Source organism: Myotis yumanensis, unplaced genomic scaffold (genome assembly GCF_028538775.1).
Source record: "Myotis yumanensis isolate MYYU_CA2020_CCGP unplaced genomic scaffold, mMyoYum1.0.hap1 SCAF_10, whole genome shotgun sequence".
Lineage (NCBI taxonomy): Eukaryota > Metazoa > Chordata > Mammalia > Chiroptera > Vespertilionidae > Myotis > Myotis yumanensis.
Window position 1 is genome coordinate 22,008,789 of NW_027223761.1, and position 12,709 is coordinate 22,021,497.

General features: G+C 36.7%; 1 protein-coding gene across 1 annotated transcript in view; it reads left to right on the forward strand.

The window, feature by feature from the left end:
- Positions 1-12,709, forward strand: part of LOC139018997 (doublecortin domain-containing protein 1-like) — a 144,476-nt gene that overhangs the window by 63,003 nt on the left and 68,764 nt on the right. The window contains 1 exon segment of the mRNA XM_070428123.1: positions 8,536-8,659. Coding sequence (XP_070284224.1) covers positions 8,536-8,659 — 124 coding nt within the window.

Here is a 12,709-nt window from a genome sequence, read left to right on the forward strand (position 1 = left end):
CTCTCTACCTCTCTGAAATCAATAAAAATTAAAAAGATCCTTGTTACAATTGATTACATTTGTTGACTTCTATTGATATTTATTATTTTTCTAGTGTTCTCATACCTTCTAATTTCTTTTCTCAAGATCATTGCTCTTGACCTTTCATTGGGAACTTCTACTGTTTTCTTTTCCTCTAGGTTGCTTGTTGTGTGTTTTTCCTTAACTCTTTCCCAGGATCATGGGGGGTGGGGGTGGGGTGGGAGGGGTGCATAACTAAAATGAGACTCACAGTAGACAATCTATAGACCTTAAAAGCTGTTTGGAGAAATATTACAAAGGTATCATTTGCTTCCTCGTGGCTGGCAATCTCCTTGGACCTGTCCTGAGTGGTGATATAGCGATGACTAAAGTCCATTCCATCTTTCCCTGGGGACCCACGACACCATTTTAGACCAGGCACATGGGACCCAGCTTTTTAATGCCAGTGTTTCTGAAGAGCGACTTACAGACTCTAAGAGCATTTATTGAAGAAGTCAGAGAAGGTAACCATGGGACAAACCAGTGGTGACTATCAAAGGAAGGAAAAAAGCAGGACAGGAATTAATGAAAGCAGCAATGAGACTCAGGAAAGAGATGAATTATCAATGGTGGCAGAAATTTATGAAAGTTCCTCAGAGGTAAAGAACAGAGGAAGCAGTAAAAGACTCAGAGGAAGCACAGGAAAACATAAAAGACTGGAGCAATGGAGAGGACCAAGATGATACTAGAAAGCATGAAGGTTAAGCTGCTGTGACAAACCCTCCAAACCTTTATGCTTATACAGAAGCTCATTCCTCTCTGCATGACAGGTTTAAAGTGATGCTATGGAGCTGGTAGGCAGCTCTGCCATTCTTATGTGGCTTCCACCTATGGATCTAAAGTGGCTGTTTCAGCTCTTGACATATTCCAGCCAGTGGGATGGAGAAAAAGGACCAGGGGGCATATGTCCGATTGCTTTAAGGAGAAGGTCTGTGAGTCGCATCATCTCACAGCTCATTTGGCTAGAACTTTGATACATGGCTACATCTACCTGCAAGGAAGTCTTATCTTTAGCTCTGTAGCCATGTGCCCATCTAAAAATCTATTTCTACTGAAGGAGGTGAGAAGTGATTTGGGGGATAACTATTCCTTCCTGCTGTGGATAAATAGAGCCAACCAAAAACTTTAAGTGGCGAGGCACTTTACTATGAACAAAAGAGTTGGCTAGATATAACTGAGACTGGGAAATGAAAGACTATAGGTGTGAACCACTTTCTCTTTTAGCTAGAACTCTGTGTCTTTAAGAAACATATATTTTGGAATTATTATATAATGCCAAAGATTGTATTCTTCTTCATCTCTTGAAATGGCATCTCTCTTCTTCCCTTTCAACATTCCAAACTTTTTATTCTCCATGAATAGAAAATTCATGCATCCTTTAAGAAGTCCCCCCTCAATAGTTTCATTTCATTTCATAATAAAAAGCTCATATTATTTTCATTCTGCTAGTTCTACCTGTTATAACTCTTACTGAAAGTGCCATTTTCCCCACTACATGTTGTCTTGTCTTGTTTTCAAATACTTTCGCAGGTATATAATTTTTTGCTTCTTCCTAAAATGCTATAATTTTTCTGAGGGGAAAAGCCCTCTCTAACTTCGTTTGAATTTCCTGTAGTACCTCACATAGTGCTGGGAGCAGAGAGCAGGCGCTCAATAGATGGTTATTCATTTGCCTTGTTTGCAAAAAAAAAAAATTGATACAGAAACTTTAGGTAGTGGATCCCCCAAAGATCTGAGATACCAAACCAATCAGGCCCTATCTGTTTAGTGATAAATAGAACTCTAAAATCACATGGGGTTTGACCATAAGTAAGTACTGCTGAAAGAAGATTTTTTATTTTATTTACAAAGCTTGCACTTGATGGAGATTTTACTGTAGTTGCAAAGAGGGCTTTGCTTTTAGACAAGTATGAAACTCTCTATGAGAGATAATGATAGGTTTTTAATGCTGAATATAGATTACGTCTACATATCCAGAATCTAAATAATCAGGAAGCTCAACCAACTAGAAAAACATAGCAAAATAGAGCAGGTCAAAGACTTGTTTTAAAAAGCAAACTTGCAAGAGATGACAGGTTTGACTTTATATCCATCTGTGTATCCATTTATTTTTCTAGACTAAATACATACATATAGCTGGCAGTTACCATTAATGTACTATAGGTTTCCATCAAATTTCATAATTGATCTTCTAAAAAATAACTTTGAATTGTATTAAAAGGCTTAATTAATTATCTTCAATTGCGAGATATATAATATAAAATTATGGAAATTATTATGAAATAAGAATTGTTTTCAGTGTAATTGTTGAATGATTTCTCATTTTCAGAAATTCCCAGTTACGCAAGATGAAAACATGATCATAGAGTCTTCCCTTTCAGCCTTTAGTTGCCACTAAAAGCCAGGCTCAGTCCTCACCAGGTACCCCAGCTGGATGGAGCATCATCCCAACACACCAAGGTTGTGGGTTCAATCCCCAGTCAAAGCATATACAGAAGCAACCAATGAATGCATGAATAAGTGGACAACAAATTGATCTCTCCCTGTCTCTCTCTCTCAAAATAAATTTTAAAAAATCCAGACTCTGTTGTAAATAATTTGCTAGTTGTCAAAATAATGTAAAGAGATGGGCAAGTGGGAAAATATAAGACAGAAGAACAAATTGCAAGTGTATTTAGTGAGTACAAAATATCCCAGGAATAAAAATATCCCAGAAATAAAACTATTTGATATGCAAAAGGTACTTGACCTTTGTGAATTTGGGCTTGTAAAGGTATAACACTGCAGTCTTCAGTGCCTTGTTTCTGTCAGGGTAAAGTTATTTAAGGTATAAATCATTTTTTTAAAGGCACAGCCTTTTTATTTATTTTTTTTATTTACTAATTTGAGGAGGTGGGGCAGAGAGAGAAAGAAACATCTATTTGTTGTTCCACTTATTTATGCATTCATTGGTTGACTGTTGGATGTGCCATGACCAGGGATCTAACCTGCAACCTCAGTGTATCAGGACGATGCTCTAACCAACTGAGCTACCCGATGAAGCAAAGGTTTAACTCTTAAAAATAATTATTTACATAAAATATTACATTTCTTTTTTATATTCAGTATAACTTGCAAAATAAATGTAACCTAACACATTTCATACAGTGGTGTACTATTGGTAGAGTAGAGAGTGATACCTGATGGATCCCGGGTTCCAGCTATGTAGCTAATATTTTAACCCTTCTATAATGTCTAAAATTAGCTTGTGTGTGTAGTTCCTGATTTGGACCAGACCTTTAAAAAGCTTCAAAACAGTTCAAATCCATGGGAACTTTTTGGGCTATTATTAAATCCCATTGAAGTAGATAGTTTTTATATTATTGTTATTTTTATAATTGGCCCATTCCTTTCTCTATCATTTTCTTTTTTTTCCAGAGATGAAGTACTTAAAGTTAGTCTTATTAATTGATTTCTATCAAAATAAATATATATATTATTGCTCTGTATGAATAATGTGTTTTCACTGTTTCTGAGGAACCATATAATTTTAAATTAATTATAGATGAATTCTAAGTGGTCTAATCTTGTGACTTAGAAAGCCTTGAAAGAAAGAAAGAAAGAAAGAAAGAAAGAAAGAAAGAAAGAAAGAAAGAAAAGAAAGAAAAGAAAGAAAAGAAAAGAAGGAAGGAAAAGAAAAGTAACCAGTTAAAGAAATACGTCATAGTGTAAAGCAAAAAGTTTGACAGCTATGTGATGTGAATCTAATTTCTACATGCATGTTAGACACTGCTGATTTAAGTTTGAATTTGGCAGAATATTATAATTTATTATATCAAACCTAATTATATATTATACTATATTTTAATACTATGTTTATTACATTGTTGGAAACAATGTAATTATGACCTCCTGATATACTATGTAAAAAGACTCTTCCACTGAGACACATTTAGATTTGTTTTTATTTTACTATTGATTTCTAAGACTGCAAAATAACACTTTTCTGTCACAGTGCATGCAGTCTCGCACAATTTCGCACAGTCTGCCAAAAGTTCCATCAAAGGCACTGGACTCCAAAAAACATGATCTAAAGTGTTTTGTTTCCCATCCATTTCTTTATAAGATTAATTGATCAGAGCACTCTAGTGGATCCGTGACTCCATTAATCAGACTGAAATTGACAGGAGCAATTCTGGACTTAGTTTTTGAGGGAGAATGTATCTATCTGTCAGCCAAAATATTGAAGAATTATCTTAATTTTTTATCTTTTAGGTTTAGATATATTTAGAAGGATGTTTTTAACTTTATACTCCTTTCCAGGGAGGTAGATACTCATGAAGTATTATAAATAGGACGTTACCTTTAATGGTAAAGCAGGGTTTATAAAGACATTATTTTAAATAAACTTGCTTTTGAACCTTATTTGGCTACCAAGTAGGTTCTTCTAAAACATGAAATATTTTGTTTTATAAGATGTTTCTATTAAAAACATCAGTTGTTTAACAGCACCATTTTCTGCACTGAAGAGAAGAATGGAAATTATTAAATAGAAATAAGTTCTCAAGGGGTGAGCATTGCATGAATCACTGTCTCCACCTAGTGCTAGTTTTCAGGAATTAAGATTCCCAGAGTCCTTACTGATCTGTAAAGTCCTAATTTATGTTATGCACATGTACAGTCATTATAGCTGGGTCTGCTGGTGCCATTACAGTTAAGGGTCTGTCAGCTCTTCATTTATAAAACAGAATATTAAGAGGTCTATTGCTTTTACATAAAAGCTCACGCTGGGCTGGAACTCTGCAGTCTAATGGCCTTTGCTCTATGTGAGTGTTTATTAACAGTGCAAGTTGAACTTGACCCGTTCCTTTTAAAGACACCCTGATGGGTGGAAGTTACACAGGCACTGCCACCAGAGGATGAGTCTTTTCATCAACTGCCTGTCCTTTGCCTTATAGTAATCTCTATATGCATCAGACCCAATAGACGTCCAAAAACTCAATTGATTGGCAGGCTCTGGATTTTCATAGCATTTATGTCAGACTCTCTGGCACACAAGAGAAGACTAATAATTTTGTCTACTCATGTGGGAGAAAACCAGGACACTGGTTTCAAAGAAGTCAGGAAAGTATTTTAAGAAAGAGGGAATGATCACACTGCTGTTAGTTCAGTCTGGATAAATGACCTTTGATGTTGGTAATGTAAAAACCTGATGGCTCAGTTTCACTGGAGTTTCAGAGATGAAAATCTAACTCAAATTGGTTTATGGGAAAAAGGGAGGAAAAGGAAAGGAAATGAGTCTTTTAAAGAATTTACTCTAAAGGGACACAAAGAAATAAGGCAATAACTAGAGGTAGAGGTGGGGTTTTTGTTTGGTTGTTTGTTTTTAAGATATAAAACTGTCAGACATTATACAGATGAAGAGTGGGAAATTTAATACTTCTAAATGAGAGAGGACGTGGATCAAGGCACAAGCAGAAGTGTTGGCCTTAGTCAGATCACAGATAGCTTTACAGTCGTAGGAGTCAGGGTCTATGTTGTTAAAGAGCAGGTCTTTCCTGCCACCACCAGCTCTTGGTGTACAGGCCTCCAGAATTTTCAGCAAGCTTATGGGAAACCTGGGCCCTTGAACATGAGTTTGAACACTGCAGGTGGTTCTGATGAGGCTGAGCCAGCTCAGAAAAGTTTCAAGTCCATCATGTAGGGAATTATGGGTGATGGACTGCTCCTGTATTCTCATTCATTGCTCAGTGATTTATTATATTAAATAAATGTCCATCATTTTATGTCTGAACTATAGTGATTATTGTCTCCACATAATGTTAAATTTTATTGGCTAACATTGATTTAGAAATTTTACATATTCAATTTTAAATAAGATTGCTGTGCCACTTCTTAAATTACCAGTAACTGGCTTTATAGTGAAGCCTATCTCCCCATTCATGAAATGAATTAGCTAGGTTTCTGTATTTTTATGGTCTAGAATATTTCATATAGTATGAAAGTAATCTGTTTCATGACCTATAAAGTTATGTGAGCAAGGACATGTTTTCTGTTTTATATTTAAAATCTATGAGGTGTTTTTTTAAAAAAAATATTCATTTATCAGAGATTAGCTCAATTTTTCTATCTGGATTGTATTATATTTTTTTCATCTAGACTTATATGCAAAAGATTTGCTATTTTATTTATTTCAACATTTCTGTATCAGTTTTATGCTGTTCTGTTTTCTAAATTATTTATTTATATTTAAATATTATTTCCTTTCATCTCCTTTCCATAGGATAATTATATAGATTTAAAATACATCCAATTGGCCCTAACCGGTTTGGCTCAGTGGATAGAGCATTGGCCTGCGGACTGAAAGGTCCCAGGTTCGATTCTGGTCATGGGCATGTACCTTGGTTGTGGGCACATCCCCAGTAGGAGATGTGCAGGAGGCAGCTGATCGATGTTTCTCTCTAATCGATGTTTCTAACTCTCTATCCCTCTCTCTTCCTCTCTGTAAAAAAAATAAATAAAATATATATTTAAAATACATCCAATTGAATGCTTTAATAATTTTCCTTCTCTAGTTCTTAATAAATAAGCATTTAATATTATGAATTAACCTTTGACTATAATTCTAGATGTATCTTTTAAGTTTTCATGACTGTTATTTTTGTTGCTTCTAAATAGGTATTGATGATTGTGATTTTTTTCCCTATCTGATATAATAGTATTTTTGGAGGGAGAATGTTTTTTAAAAATTATCTGGTGATTAAAATTTGTACTTTTCTTTACATCTAATTTTATTCTATCATTTGCCACAAAGAGTGGCTTATTCAATTTTCATTTTAAAACTATTAAAATTTACTTTGTTAGTGGCAAATATTACAAATGTTCTAAGAATTGTTAAGAAAGACATATTTTCTTTTATAGGTTACAATTTATGTAAAAATAGTTATACATTTATTAGTTATAACAATCAGATATCTTATATCTTTATTTGTCACTTTAAAAATATTTGCCTAGTCAATTGTAATATGTTGTCTATATTGGTTTCTTTTTGAATGTCTAAAAAGTTTTGCTTGATTTTTTCTATGATAGTATTGTTATTTATGACATCATTATTATAAAATGATTTTGTTATTCTAATTTGCCTTTGTCTCAAATTCCACTGTCAGTTATGACTGCCGATTTTTCCTGATTTTTAAACATTTACTTTTTTATTTTAATACTAGAGGCCCGGTGCACAAAAATTTGTGCACTTGGGGGTAGGGGGTTCCTCAGCCTGGCCTGTGCCCTCTCGCAGTCTGGGATCCCTCGGGGGATGACCACTTGCTGGCTTAGGCCTGCTCCCCGGGGGATTGGGCCTAAGCTGGCAATCAGACATCCCTCTGGCAGCCCGGCAGCCCTCGGGGGATGCCCACTTGCCAGCAGGGAGCAGACCTAAGCTGCAGTCGGACATCCTTAGCGCTGCTGAGGAGGCAGGAGAGGCTCCCACCACCACCACCGCTGTACTGGCAGCCATCAGCCTGGCTTGTGGCTGAGCAGAGCTGCCTGCTGTGAGAGCACACTGACCACCAGAGGGCAGCTCCTGCATTGAGCGTCTGCCCCCTGGTGGTCAGTGTGTGTCATAGTGACCAGTCACTCCCAGTCTTTCTGCTGTTAGGGTCAGTTCGCATATTACCCTTTTACTATATAGGATAGAGGCCTGGTGCATGGGTCGGGGCTGGCTGGTTTGCCCTGAAGGGTGTCCTGGATTAGGGTGGGGGTCCTGCTTGGGTGCCTGGCCAGCCTGGGTGAGGGGATGATGGCTGTTTGCAACTGGTCACACCCCCTTCAGGGTGGGGGTCCCCACTGGGGTGCCTGGCCAGTCTGGATGAGGGGCTGAGGGCCATTTTCAGGCTAGCGGGTGACTGAAGCTCCCAGCCTCTTTTGTTTTTCTTTTTTTCATTCTGGGATTTATTTACCTTCTATAGCTGTCACTGGAGCTGAGAGCCGGCTCCAGCTCTGAGGCTGTGGCTGGCTGAAAGCAGGTATATGGGTTTGTTTAGCTTCTATAATTGAAACTCTGTTGCCATCACTGGCGCTCTAAGCTCTGAACCCGCTGGCAGCTGAAAGCAGGTATCTGGGTTTGTTTAGCTTCTATAATTGCAACATTGTTGCATCTGGAGCTCAGAGCTGGACTGCGGCAAGTGGGGGACCTTGGCTTCCTCCGTCACTGGAGCAAGCAAGCCTCATGTTCACTTCAGCTGCGTGGCTGCCGGCCGCCATCTTTGTTGGCAGTTAATTTGCATATCTTGCTGATTAGCCAATGAGAAGGGTAGCAAAGTTACGATTAATTACCATGTTTCTCTATTATTAGATAGGATTACTTTTATTTGTGTCTCTTGTACAGTCTCAGATTTGGGTCTTTAATTGTCCACCTATTTCATAATAGTCCTCAATAAATATTTTGAAGTTATAGTTGGTAACCTTGCTATATAACTCTTGTCTTTTATTTTGTTTTAGGTGGGCCATAAAACATGCAGGGACCAGTAAGCCAGGCCAGTGGAAACATTCCAGAGTCGAAAATCCTCTCTGGAATAAGCTTACCTACATGTGGCCAGTCCTTCCCAGCGGCCAACTTAACGAGGTTGTATTGTAGTAGAAGATGTGTTTGTTGAGACTTAAGTTTTAGGGCCCAGTCAATGTTATAACAATTTCCATGCAAGTTTTCGAATTCATAGTTTTTTGTTGCAAAAGATCAATTCATTCTGTTGTTCTATTAATTGGTAATTTGCATTTCAATTGCCCATTATGGAGATGAATTTATCTATTTTTTCTTGTATTCTGTTAAATTTTACTTTATATATTCTGATATTTAGTTCTTAGAAACACACATGTTCAGAAATATTGTATCTCTATGGAGAATTGCTATTTTATCATCAGGTAAACTCTCTTAAGCCCTAGTGAAAGTCTCAGTTTTCTAATACTAATAGAAATATTTCAGTTTTTTTATTTGCCTAGTATATCTTATTTGTATATTTTTATATTTAGGGGGTCTCTAATAATCAGCATATACTTCTTTTTTTTTTTAATTTTTTTAAAAAATATATTTTATTGATTTTTTTACAGAGAGGAAGGGAGAGAGATAGAGTCAGAAACATCGATGAGAGAGAAACATCGATCAGCTGCCTCCTGCACATCTCCCAGTGGGGATGTGCCCGCAACCCAGGCACATGCCCTTGACCGGAATCGAACCTGGGACCTTTCAGTCCGCAGGCCGAGGCTCTATCCACTGAGCCAAACCGGTTTCAGATATACTTCATTTTTTAAATGACCTGACAGTCTTTATCTCTATATAAGGACTTGGTTATTATTATTATTATTATTATTAAATATTTTTATTAATTTGAGAGAGGGAGGGAAAGGGAGAGAGAGCTAGAAACATCAATGATGAGAGAGAATCATTGATTGGCTGCGTCCTGCACACCCCTGAGCCCGCAACCCAGGTATGTGCCCTGTCTGGGAATCAAATCATGACCTCCTAGTTCATAGGTCGACACTCAACCACTGAGCCACGCCAGCTGGGCCAACCCTTTTTATTTATTGCAATGACGGATATATTTAGATTATTATTTGTTCTGTTTTTTTTTTCTGTGTTATTTTTTCTCCATTCTTATTTTTTGATTGAGTTTTCTTCTTATATTTTTCTCATCTACTAGTTTGGAAATTATATCATCTATTTCCATTCTTTATTTTTATTACTATGAGCATTTTAACTTGCATATATAAATGTTCAAAATCTAAACTTAACAAATATATCTACTTTTCTCTCAAATAATTGAGAACATTATGATATTTTAACATCAGTGATTTGATTTATAACTTATATGCTATTATTGTCATGTATTTTAATTTTATATTCTTAAAATTTTCTGTAAGATATTAACATTATTGTATGCAGATAATATTTACTTAGATTTACCCCAAAGTTTTTTCTTTCTCCTTATAAATTCCTCTTACATCTTAGTCCTTCCAACCTTGGTTACTTTCCTTTTACTTAGCATATCCTTCTTTTAGTTATTGTAGCAAACTTCGTTTCTACTTATCTGAAAATGTCTTTATTTTGCCCTCATCCATGAAAGATTTCTCCACTTAACAAACTGAAGATATCACCACTGACTTCTACCTCCCTTTGTTGTTATTGAGGAGTCAGCTATCACTCTAAATATTATTCCCAACAGCTTTTAAAACCTTCCCTTTTCTTCAATACTTAGTTTCACCATAATATGCATGAGTGTCTCCTGTTAGACTTTCCACCCTTCACGCGCCCTGGAAATCCTCTCCTGTGCTCTTCCCCTGCGAGACCATGGAAGCGGAAGTTCACTGGAGTTTGGAAAATTCCCTCAAGATAAAATCCAGCTTCAGCACTCTGTTTACCTCTCTGGGTCTCTAGTGTGTCTTGCTTTATGGCTAGATCAATGTTATGTTCTAAAATATTTTTAAAAGTATTCTATCCTGATTTTTCTTAGTTGCTGTCATATTTTCTGGTTTCAACCAACTTTTCTTTCTTTACCCTGAAATTACAATTTTCTATTTAATCAATGAGTGTCAGTTTTTAGGGGAAGGACTGATGGGATCTGAAACCAAGAAGAGTTGCTTAGGGCCCCAAAGATGCCCACATATTTGGACTGCAGTGAAGCAACAGTCTAGAAAGCTGAGTTTTGTTGAAAGAGAAGGAAATTCTTCAAAATGCCAGAAGCTGTGGGTTGGGTAGCCTGAGCAAGGGGCTAGGTGAATTATGTGTCTAAGATTCAGGGTTTGGAGCAATAGTGAGAGCCAGGGTGGAGGCCAGGTGGAAGGGTAGCACAGCGAAACTAAGGGACCCAGCATTAGACCAAAAATGAAAAAAGAATTGTGCTAATTATACATTTTTCTTCAGAGGTTCAGGAAGGGCAGAGGCTAAAACCCAGGGAACAGGGAGGATAACTTGCTCCTCACTGGTGGTGAGCAGGTGCCAGTAAGTTGCCCAGTGGCTGAAGAGGACAAGAGGCACATCATTAGGGGCTTCCAAGGATCCAGAACAACTACCCACATATAGACCATGACCCCCTTTACTCAATGGTATACAGTTTATTGAACTTTCATCTATACCCAGAAACCACAGCGAGGAAGGGAAAAGGAGAGATAGATCGTTGAAAGGAAACAACAGTTCTGGTAAGAAGTTTGCACGTTCAATTTGATTGAATATGTATCCAAAAGTACAGAGCTAAAAAAACAAACGAGCAAAAAAGACTTTTCCAACTTGGTAGAAACTGGGACAACTCTAATTGGACTATCAAGTTTCCCCCCACTCAGTGGGATGGGGGGAGGTCAGCAGTGCCTCAGTAGTGTGCTTTCTCATATAGGGGAAGAGAGAACATGATAATGACTGCAAAGGTAACAGATATTGTGCTTATATATTTCAGTATACAAGTAAAGTAATTTAGTTACTTAATGAATTTAAACAATGAGTGGTAATTATATTAGGAAAGCTAAGTTAGCCAGGTTCCTTTTAACATTTACTTTTTTAAAAATGAAACTTTTGCCAATAGTCTGGGATTTGACAGTTATATGATCTGAAGGTTGAAAATGGACTCCTAAGTTCTCTGGCCATTCAAAGAGAACAATAGCTTTTGGGCAGAGTGAATAAGAAGTTGGCCCTCACTTGTAAACCGAAGGGAAAGGATTAAGGCACTAAATCAGCTAAAGTGAGAAAAATTGACCATGTGTTGCAAAATGACTCAGCCTAAGAGTCCTGTTATCTCTTGAAATATTTGAGAAAGAGAGGAAAATACTTATCAAGCAGGGAACTCAGTTTTCATTAAAATTAAATGTGATCCATTTCACTTAAAATCTGGATCTATCTTATCTGAACCACATTTTCTTCAATTCTGTTGCCACATAATCTATTTGTTAAGCAAAAAGATACTTTTATTAGTGTATTATTAAATACAATAAGTATTTTGCTTGGAAAAGACTTTTCATTTAAGTAAACTGCAATTAGAAATGTGACATATTATGGGATTCAGAACACTTTGGTCACTGTAGGCATATGTATTAATTTTATTGTAGGTTTAATATTCCAACTTTACTACTTATCTAATCATTATTTATTAGATATGTAGGCAATGCAGGTAGAGTAAGGAAGGAGGTAGACATGGCCTCTACCTTCATGGAGCTTACAGTTTAAACAATATAGGCTATGTGCCACAAAGGAAGGAATTGGAAAGGAAGAAGGCAGAGTTGGTGAATAGAAGTCAAAGAAGGAAGAAAGGGGAAACTCAGATAAAAAGTTTGGTGTCCCAGAAACAAGGCTATTTGTTCATTCAGTTATAAGGTCAGTAGGAGGGAAGCTAGCCAGGCTGATTGAATGAGCCTGAAAATTAAGTCCAAATATGGAATCTAAGAAAACCACCTAAGAAACACTATCCTGAGTGAGACTCAAATTCTTCTGTTCATTCCTGGATAAGAACTCTTAAAATAGAATAAAAACCAAGGGAAGTATGGACAACAGGAATTATTTTTGTGGAGACTCAGACTACATTAATGCCAAACTGTTTACCGCTCAGTGGTGACAGCTGGTCTGAGAACTGATTTCATGCTCTTCTTGGTTAACTATTAATCATCCTAAAAGGCAAGTGATACTGTTTTCTGAGTG